The sequence below is a fragment of the Glossina fuscipes genome, unplaced genomic scaffold, assembly GCF_014805625.2.
Source record: "Glossina fuscipes isolate IAEA_lab_2018 unplaced genomic scaffold, Yale_Gfus_2 0, whole genome shotgun sequence".
Classification (NCBI taxonomy): domain Eukaryota; kingdom Metazoa; phylum Arthropoda; class Insecta; order Diptera; family Glossinidae; genus Glossina; species Glossina fuscipes.
The window spans coordinates 32427012-32437485 of NW_023998414.1; the positions used below are offsets into that span (position 1 = coordinate 32427012).

Here is a 10474-nt window from a genome sequence, read left to right on the forward strand (position 1 = left end):
GCTATAATATTTAGTCGATAATCCTATCGATAATAGTTTTATTATATCGCAAAATTTTCTATGTAATTTATAATATTTAAACGATTTCGATTTTCATTTTATTGATTTCATTTTTTTTAAGTTTTGTGTGTCAAAATTTGTATCGTGTATTAATTGCAGGAATTAGGTGAAATGGAATTGGAAACATTGCCTCGTCCCAGTCAAAATGCACTAATTAATAATAATAGAAACTATACCAAGCAACGGCGCTTGCTGAACGATATGCATAATATGCAATCGTACAACGCTTATAAATCTATCAAACCAGTTCGAACCAGTAAGTTTTAAATCTAAAATAATTGCGCCTTTTATGCTCATCTCACAATGCACACATTTTCTTTATAAATATGAGACCTTGTCAGCCAAGTTATTCAGCGATGTCTGTTACAATTCGCAATATCGTGTAGTTTGAAACAGTGGTAACTGACCGAAAAACCTGCTCACGACAGTCAAAAAAGGAAAAAAAAATTGTAATAATAGCTTTGCTTTAATAAAGTCAACAATTTTTAGTTTTTGCTTATTTTTGTTTAAGATGATAGAAATCCAAAATTCGCTCCAAAGAAAATGTATATATTCTTCTGTTTACATCATTTTATATTAATTCATTTATCGTAAAATTATAAAGTAATTGAATTCTATTCTAAAACAAGTTAGTGGTATCAAGGGGGAATTTTTATTGTCTATTATTATCATTATTTTTCATAAAATCGTAAAGGAATTCACAAGTTTATTATTACATTGTCAAAAAGGATATAAGATAATTTAGAATTCGGCTATGGGCTGCTTTATATGTTATATAAGTAACCCGAAGAACAGAATGAACAATTTTTATTCCAAACTATTATTCCAAAGCTTTTTTTTTTTAAATCTATTTTTTCTAGGTTAGTATTATTTAATTATATCCACATAAACAGATTTAGACAATTCGCGTAAACATTATGGTGTTATGGTTTCTTTACTCACAATTCTCCACGGATTCTATAAATATTGTGTATTGTGAAAATCTTTTGAAATAACGAAAAACTTATCGAAAAAAATAGAGAAATATTCTTGTTCGTGTTCTTCAAGTCGTATCAAACTTTGATACACATTACAGCTTATTTCTAAGCGATTACTGCGTAACAATCATGCCACACTGTTTGATTTTGTGGGAAATGTAATAAATAAAAAGTTTACTATATTTTACATATTTATCAACTAAAATTTATTTTATATACATAATTTATTGAAATTTTGCAAATGAAATGTGTCCCCCAGGCGTGGAAATACAAGCGAAGTTACCTTATGTCAGCCTCCATTGATTTTATTTTATTTTGAGAAAGACAAATTCTCTATACCTACTTGTTGATAAAACAATGGGAGATAATTTCGGTTTTAAACACAATGTTGCGTTATTTGGTTATCCGGGGCTAATAAATCCCAACAATTAAGTTCAATGAGAAACTGCGTTACCATATTATTTTTATAAGAAAATCGATATAAATATAAGCAAAAATATATGTCGAAAAAATATTATATTTATAGAATGAAGGACTTTCGTTCGACAGATATTGCAAAGTTGGGGAACTTGTTTTGGATGGTAGTCAAAATGTTTGCAACGCCCAAAAAGAAGGTTCAGCGGTTTTGACCATTTCCAAATTCGGAATGTACCGAAGCATATGCATCTGTTCGTCTATCCGTCTGTCCAGCTGTGTTGTATCTGTGGCACAAATCTACCGTTCGCAGAGAAAAAGATATCGCTTACAAATTTGCCAAAGAGTTTTAAAATGGCCCAAAGAGATCAAAGAACACGCTTAAAACACCCACATATCTATAAAATTAAAACTCAGAACATCTTTGTTTCCCGTGTGTTTTGCTCGTTGCTCATAAACTACAACAGATACGCGATATAAATTTTCTATAAAATTATTCCACAAAAATAGAAAAAATCAACCACGCCGACTAGGGAGTATCCACATTTATATATACGATATATTCTCAGAGTAAATGAAGTAAATGAAGTTTGGCTCTTTTTTTTGTAATCAGGAGTTCAGTTGAGCACAATGCCTGTTTTTTTTTTTTGCTGTACCGTTACGTAATAACATGAATTTATTTGCTAAAAATCATTCGAAAATTTATATCAGAGGAGACGGAGCTTATTTTCAAAATTCTGAAAAATGCAATAAATAAAATTAATATGATATATATAGTATAAATTTATAAATTTAGTACAAATATTTTAATTCAAGTACTAAACAAGTCTTAAAGTAAACATGCCCTGTCTAGTCCAGGTGAAAAAAAAAAAACGAATTGAACATTTCGAGGTCACGGCGGAACTGTCTTTTCAAATGCAATACAAGAAATTTTCAGAGCAGATCGCATTCGGCGCTTAAATGAATTGTTGGCAATTTAAACTGTCAATCTTTTTGGAATACAATGGGTATCCGAGATTCGTGCTAAGGCGTACATAGATTTCTTACCTGCTTTGTTTCCCTTATATTGTTTTTCTTCTATGTTTTTTTTTTTGTTATTGTTTTCTTTTTGAAACATCATCTAAATTTTAATTAATTTATTTATTTATTTTTTTTTGTCTTAAATTTGTTATAAAATTAAAATTATTTGCAATGGATCGTGAAATTCTACCTAACATAAAGGATACATCGCCTCTAAGGCGATACCCGCCAATGAAAAGTCATTTTGAATCACACAGAGCTGTTCATACGTGTAAGTTCAATGAACTATTTATGATCTTTTAATTATCGCATGTCTCTTAGTGTGCTTAATATGTCACATTTTCAAAAGTAGGTAGAAAGGGAGGGATTTGAAACAAAAAGTACGGTGTGCAATGTACGTAGCTCTATATAAACGTAAGCGTTTGCGAGATGGACGGACAGGATGAGGGATCGATGAAATAGAAACTATCTGTCTACGTAACGAATAGAGTCCTCAGAGAGAGATATTATGCGATCGTAATAACTTTTTCATATTACTCTTTAAATACTGCCGGTACCTGGAGTACCATATTATCCCCCTTTTAGGCAACATTCGTTGTGAAATTCTTTGCTGACTTATGTAATATCTTTATTTCGATATAAAAGCTCGTTCAGCGGAAGAAAATTTCCTTTCAAGAGGGGAAACATTAAAATGTGTTCGGTTTCGCTGTTCAGTTGCGATTGATATTGACATATATTCATAGCCTCTTTTCGATGCGATTTACAAGTCTTCCTAATATGAACTCGGACTTATTAATTGAAATCTAATCGTATTAATTCTGTTTAACTGTTACAGCTACCGAGTCAACACCCCGCAGTGAAACAATTTTAATCGCACTTTCGTATTTGGTTGTGTTGATATTATTTCCCGTTGCGGTATTCTGTTGTATAACTACAGTAAAAGAATACGAACGTGTAGTTATATTACGTTTGGGTCGTCTACGGTAAATAAATGATATGAATAATTATTTTGATATAACATAATTGTTTTATAGAAAACGTGGAATGTTTGGTCCTGGTGTTTTGTTTTTGTTGCCCTGTGTCGATGAATATTATAAGGTCGATATGCGTACAAAAGCATTTGATGTAGAACCTCAGGAAATTCTTACTAAAGATTCGGTTACGATTTCGGTGGACGCTGTAGTTTATTATAGTATACGGAATCCATTAGATTCGGTATTGCAAGTGGCCGACGTTACTGAATCAACAAGACTTTTAGCGCAAACTACCCTTCGTAATGTAATTGGCACGAAAAATCTTATGGAAATGTTAACGGCGAAAGAAACTCTATCGAAAACTATTGAAAAAATTTTGGATGACGCCACCGACGCTTGGGGTGTAAAAGTTGAACGCGTAGAGATGTGAGTACTTTACAAAATTGTCCCTTTAATTTTTATTTATTTTTTTTTATTTTTATTTCTTTATTTATTTTGTTTTCATATTGATAATATCTGCGCTTTTACCTATCTCGGTATATATTTGTAACCAGCCTGCCATCATTGAAGGTTTTATTGGTTTCCTATCTAGAGTTCTATGCCGGTTTAGATTTGATCAAACGTCCCTATTCGAAGCAGTTAAATATCAAAATACATTGAATTGATTCAAAAAGTATCGTAGTGAAAATAGCTGAGATAGTTTTACGGATATATGAAATCAAGGCTAGAAAAATGTCGTGATATTCAAATAAGTTTAGAATTCGCATTTATAGTAAGCATTAAATTGAATTTTCTCCGCGATATGATTATAATGGAGCACTATACGTAAAACCAATAAATTGTTGAAATTTTTCACTAATCATTTAGAGGAGATCAGTCTATTTTGCATTAATATTTCTTTCAGAGGAAATAATATTGATAATAGATATAAAAATGGGTTTGAAGCCGAGTATATCTCCTTTTAGATCTTGTGCTGGCAATGTTTTTTTTTTTTTTTTTTTGCATCTGTCGGTCCGTACTTACGAGCTCTATGGTTTTTTCTTAAGTCAAATGATGATTTTCCAAAAATTATTGCAGGACCGATTTGCGTCTGCCAACTTCTATGCAAAGAGCAATGGCTGCCGAAGCTGAAGCGTTACGTGAAGCTAAAGCAAAAATTGTAGCGGCCGAAGGGGAATTGAACGCATCTCGCGCTTTAAAACAAGCTTCCGATGTTATGGCTAGTAATCCGATTACCTTGCAGGTATCTTCCTAATTCCTCCAAATAAATGTATGTTTTTTTGCGATTCTTCTAATCTGTTTTCATATTTCGTTTTAGTTAAGATATCTGCAAACATTGTCAACTGTTTCCAGTGAAAAGAATTCAACAATTATCTTTCCCTTCCCTATAGAAGTTATGCCCACTAGCACTATTAGCGCAAAATCTAAATTTTGATTAAAGGAGAATTTTTACCTCAAAAATGAAAAAAAAAAAAAAAAACGAAACAAATCAGAAAATTGTATTCCCTTTAACGCGAAACTTGTGTTCTCGTAAGCTTACGTCAATAAATAGCACACATCCATCCTTTCGTTAATTTTGAATTTAACCGTCAATTCACTATATAGTTCACTATATAGTCTTTTAGAGTAATTTTCTTAAATTTATTTTATATGTATGTCGAGAGATTGCAGGCGAACTTCATTTTTCTTATTCAAGTCGGCTCTTGAATTTAAGTACAAATATATATATTTCAATATATTTCAAATATATTTCAATTCTCGTGAGTAAGCGAGATGGGCAACGGGATCTTGCAAAATCTCTTCTACAAATATATTGTTAATACTACTACCTTTTAATAATTAAATAATAGCAAGCAAATAAGTTTGCCCGTGAGTATGCAAAAGGCTATGGCTGCCGAACAGGAAGCTCGTCGAGAAGCTGAAGCTAAAGTAGTAGCTGCTAACGGTGAATTAATAGCATCTGAAAATTTAAAGTTAGCCTCTGAAGTAATGGAAGCCAATCCTATTTCTTTACAGGTTAACATTTATTTTAAGAAAAAATGATTTAACATTTTTCATCAAAAATTTTCCTCCATTTTTAGTTACGTTATCTTCAAACTATAAGTACAATTTCAAACAAAAATAATCACACAATTATTCTGCCATTCCCAACCGATTTAATTAAGAAATATCTCGGTAAGTCTTTATTTATTTATTTATTTTTTTCTTTCGATGCTCATATTCTCTCATTTGTTTTTGTTTCTTTCCGTTTTTTTTGGTTGTTTTGTTGTTTAATAGAGAAGTAACGGAAATTTCAACCTAACATTGTGATGGGCTGTAAGCGATTCATTACATTTGTATGCTCATGCTTCAAAGGGGAAACGAATCTCATTCCAATCTATATATGACTGCACCATTAATTAAGTAACTTTCAAAGAAGCAAAATAAAAATAAAAAGCACAATCAAGTAAGGAAAAAAAAAATATATTGCATATATTTAAATATAATGCATTACAAGATTTTATAGAGGAAAAGTATTTGAAAAGAGATGAAAAAAACAAATGAGAAATATAACCTCATAAACTCATAAGAGAAGAGTATAGCGCCCTATTTAGTAAGCAATATATTGACTTACAATGGAGACATATCTATATATATATATATATATATATATATGTATAGCAGAATATAGGAGAATGCAATATTAACGATAAATTATTAAGATTCTAGATTTTAGACGCGATCGGCAATGATGTTAATTAATGCGTCTTGAATTTCAAAGACTGAGAAAGCTCATCGTTTGCTTATAATGAACTTTTACTCGATTGAGTTTTCCCATAACTAATTAATATTTTACGACTTTTGATTAAGAGTGCATCTATATCTATTGTAATTAGCTTCGAGAGAGATTTACTTACGTACAAACTCCTTATCATGCCATTGCCTTCTAATAATCTAAAAGCGTTATACTTCAACAACCGATGGGAGTAAAGAGGTGAAAGTAATCCTAACTTTTATAGAAATTGATAAGCCAAACGCAAGCGGGGAGAGATAGAAAAAAGGAAGAAGATTAATTATATTTATGTAACAACGTTGTAATGGTAGGATGTTCACCTTCGTGATTTCTGGTTCATTCCGGATCATATTTCATTCGCTCAGAGTGCTATTAATTTTCTAATCTAAATCACTTGACATCGAAATCTGATAAAGGAAACAAACGATAACGCAAGCATTCTAGGACTAATGACCAACATAAGTTAAAATATAGGCAAAGACATTTTTTAGATTAATAGAACATGTTGGTATAAGTGAGCGGAAAACAATTGAGAGTTGCACTTCATACGCTTGCATCGTACGAAATAATGTTTTACTGTGCGTGGGAATGTGTTGACGCGCGATAAGGGATGTGATAAATCATATATTTACATCACTGTGAGATTTCCCTTACAACTAAATGCAAAAACGAAATAACATACATTCAATTCTTGGTTTAGTAAATAGTGTAGTAGTGTAGTATATAGTGTAAAAAAGTGTATTTGCTCTTATTGGTGAACCATGTTATTTCAAAATCGCGCAGGGAATACCGCGTAAAGAACGAATCGTCACAGTTCAGAAGAAACCAAAAAAAAAAAAAAAATGCAAAGAACTCAATAGTGTCTGAAACTTTCAAAATCGAAGTACACGCAACGATCCGAAAGAATCGAGCTGAGCGACCTTAACATCTTGGTAAACTCGATGTAAAATGTTTGCATATTATTTAGCAATTTTCTACATTACCATAGTAGATGAAATGAATCGCTGCATAGGACAGCTAAGCTTTTATTACAGCTGGCACCATGGCTTCGTTGAACAGTACACACTTATCCTTAAGAATATACGTTAAATTGCACGATAAATTGTACTATTTTCTGCGATCAATTATTTTGTTACACTAATTTGTTGTTCATTGACGATTTTTTATAACAATGCGGTATATGGAAAGCGATCAAAAAAGTGCTCCAATCCCAGCAGCTTGCATTTGAAAGAAAACATGTCAGTTCATTCAAAAATATCTCAAAAATTGTGACTTATAGGTTGAACATATGAATAAAACATCGATACACGGACGGACAAGCTTATATCGATGAAGTTTTTCTGGGTGTTATATATACACACACACACGCACAAACGTAATATATACTTTCACCACAAGTGATGTAGAGTGTAAATAGACCATACTGCAGATGGCTAAGGAGACCTTTATAAATGGATATATTTTCCCATTTATTACACCTCTGTTGTCTACAGTTACTTTTTCTTTATATTGCGTAACAAGATGACAAAATTATTATTCATTTTTAACGGTACTGTAATACAAAATAATTGAAATAAGTTTGCAAAATTTTGAAATTTGAAAACTAAAACTTGGCATATAGAGGAAAAGCTCCCTATTCGCGACCATTTCCCATATTCGCAGTTATAAATTTCTTTATTCGCGGTTTTTGACCAAATGCACATTCGCATTCAATTAAATTGATTTTTTTTTATTTTTTTTATTTTATCACCTAAGAATGGATCGCCTATAATACCCATATAAATTACGATTCCATATTCGCGGTTTCTGTATTGGCGGCATTTTTATGGAACGTATCCCTTGCGAATAAGGAGCTTTTATTGTACATTCTCGGGCATAAGACAATAATAATCAAATATAATTTCACTTATTTACTTACTTGTATTATTACGTATTATATTCAAATGTAATATTATTATGCAATTTTGTTTAACGAAAATTGAAATATTTTTTCTAACTTATGTTTTTCACTTTACAATTTATTTTTCAGGACGTTTTCAGGCTAAGGAAAGGATAATACAAATTACAGAAGCAAGATCCATTCGTTTTCTTCTTTTTTTTTTTTGGTGGCATGTGAAAGAGTGAACTAGAGAGCTAACTAGAATTATTTTCAAAAAAAAAACAAAAAAAAAAAAAAAAAATTGAATAAATTACTTGAAATGCAATTAATTATTTAATTCGTTTTCAAAAATAGAAATAAATGAAATGTTTATTTAGGGCAAATACTTTCGATTTAAAAGTAATTCAGAAAAAGTTTTCTTCATTTTTTTATTTATTTTTAGATTGTGGTAAACAATAGTAGCAATTCGTTGAAGGCAATGTGTTATTTTTTTGTTTTTTTGTTTATGTTTTTGTTTTTAGGCGTTCGCTACGGCTGGAATGAGTTTCTTATAGATTTCAATACCTTGAAGATAAGTATCAGCCTTAATAAATTCATTATGATCATGAAGTAAAACTGGAGTGTTATTCATGGGTGAAAAGCCAATTGATGGTATGCCGGCTTCGCGTATATAGCGGCTATCAGTTCCACCGGGGAAAACACGTGTACCGCAATGTAAGCCCCTGTTAAGTAGATTAGCATAAACGGGTAAATTAAATATTTGAAATTATGCGATTATATGTTTCTTTGCTTACAAATCGTCAAGACATTTCTTGAGTGCCAACCAATAAATATTTGAATCATCCAACTTAGTTGCCTCTATTTTGGGCTCTTTCTGTTCAAACTCAAGTTCGATGTCACCGCCAGCTTCCTTACACCATTGATTTAACTAATTTTTTTTTTTTTTTTTTTTTTTTTTTTGTTGATAAACATGTAATGTGAGAAAAATTGAGAAAAACTAACCTGCTTTTCAAATACACTATGATCTATATGTACGGCTAATCTTATATCAAATACAGCCTCCATTTGGGGAGGTATCACATTGCTTTGCACGCCGCCATTAATGCGGGTTAAGTTGACTGTAGTTACATCACCAATATTGAGTTGAGGATTTAATTGTAAGCGAAGGGCTTCAGCTTTGCGAAATGCCATCATTTTATCCAATAAATAATGAAGTTTTTCACCAGCAGTATTATTTAAAAGTAGCGAGCCATGACCAGCATTGCCGTTGATTTTAAAATGAATTTCTTAAAAATAATTATTTAAAAAATTCTTTTTCAATTTTAAAAATATATATGATATTTAAAAAAATACTAACGCCATATGCTGCGTTCAGCATAGAAAATTGGAAAAACTTCAGTTTCGGAAGCTAAGCCTTCATCTAATGAGAATCCGATATTAAGTTTTTTAAAATCATCAGTTTTAACAAAAGCCTCCATACCCAAATGTCCACCAATTTCTTCATCTAGATAAATTATTGTTAAAATATTAAATAATTTTTATCGTTAAGAATATATGTTCGCAATATACGCACCTGGTACGTACATAACATGCAGTGTTCTTTTAAGTGTAGCACCACCGCTCTTTAAAGCTCTTATGGCAGCCAAATATTGCATTCCCACACATTTCATATCCTGCGTTCCACGTGCATATATTTTACCATCTTTATCAATATCAGCGGAAAATGGCTTATGTTTCCACATTTCGGGAAATACCGGTACTACATCCATATGTGAATTTAATATTATTGAGGGCAGTTCTGGTTGAGTACCTTTCCATGTTATAATTACAACCGGTTTTGTTTCTTGAGCTGGATGATAAATTTTAAACGGCAAACCAAGCTTGTTGGCTTGTTTTTTAAGGAACTCGACGCAAGGTGCTGCAATGATAAAAAATACCGACTAGTTTTTAAAATCGTGTTTTCTTTTCTTTCTTTTTTTTTTTTTATATGCATGAGCGTGGAAGTACAAAGCTTTGTGTTTATGGAGCCATAATACTACTTATAATAAGGTACATTCTAATTAGGAACACTACGACCTTACTATGAGTTTATTGTTACTATAACATATATATATATATATATATATATACATATAAATATATATTATTTTAAACCAAAAAAACACCAGCCTAACCTCTCCTTTCATTTCTTACTTGGAACATGATAAACTGTTATAGCTTTGAATGCATAGTCCCGACTTCTTCCGTATGAAGCGGCTCCCAATTATTTTGCTCATTATTCTTACATAGAACAATAGTAGTATCTATATACATAGTAGATAGTAGTATCTATATATATATATATATATATATATATATATATATATATATATAGATA

General features: G+C 31.2%; 2 protein-coding genes across 3 annotated transcripts in view; one reads left to right on the forward strand and one right to left on the reverse strand.

The window, feature by feature from the left end:
* The first annotated feature begins 171 nt into the window (after positions 1-171).
* Positions 172-4880, forward strand: LOC119644590 (stomatin-like). The gene is made up of 5 exons (XM_038044194.1): positions 172-316; positions 3307-3454; positions 3506-3871; positions 4523-4688; positions 4764-4880. Exons 1-5 carry the CDS (start codon positions 172-174, stop codon positions 4878-4880), a joined length of 942 nt encoding a protein of 313 aa, XP_037900122.1.
* A 3541-nt stretch (positions 4881-8421) lies between these two features.
* Positions 8422-10474, reverse strand: part of LOC119639265 (aminoacylase-1-like) — an 8300-nt gene continuing 6247 nt past the window's right edge. For both annotated transcript variants that reach the window (XM_038036557.1, XM_038036565.1), the window contains exons 3-7: positions 9671-10015; positions 9455-9601; positions 9100-9383; positions 8892-9025; positions 8422-8819 (exon numbers count right to left, since the gene is read on the reverse strand). In XM_038036557.1, coding sequence (XP_037892485.1) covers positions 8615-8819; positions 8892-9025; positions 9100-9383; positions 9455-9601; positions 9671-10015 — 1115 coding nt within the window. In that variant the 3' untranslated portion in view covers positions 8422-8614. The remainder of the gene's footprint in view (positions 8820-8891; positions 9026-9099; positions 9384-9454; positions 9602-9670; positions 10016-10474) is intronic.

Excerpts from the sequence above, each read along its gene's own strand:
- LOC119644590 (XM_038044194.1), top strand. The coding sequence starts at position 172 with ATGGAATTGGAAACATTGCCTCGTCCCAGTCAAAATGCACTAATTAAT. Across the intron at positions 317-3,306 it reads TATCAAACCAGTTCGAACCA|CTACCGAGTCAACACCCCGC; the intron begins GTAAGTTTTAAA and ends TAACTGTTACAG. Across the intron at positions 3,872-4,522 it reads AAAGTTGAACGCGTAGAGAT|GACCGATTTGCGTCTGCCAA; the intron begins GTGAGTACTTTA and ends AAATTATTGCAG.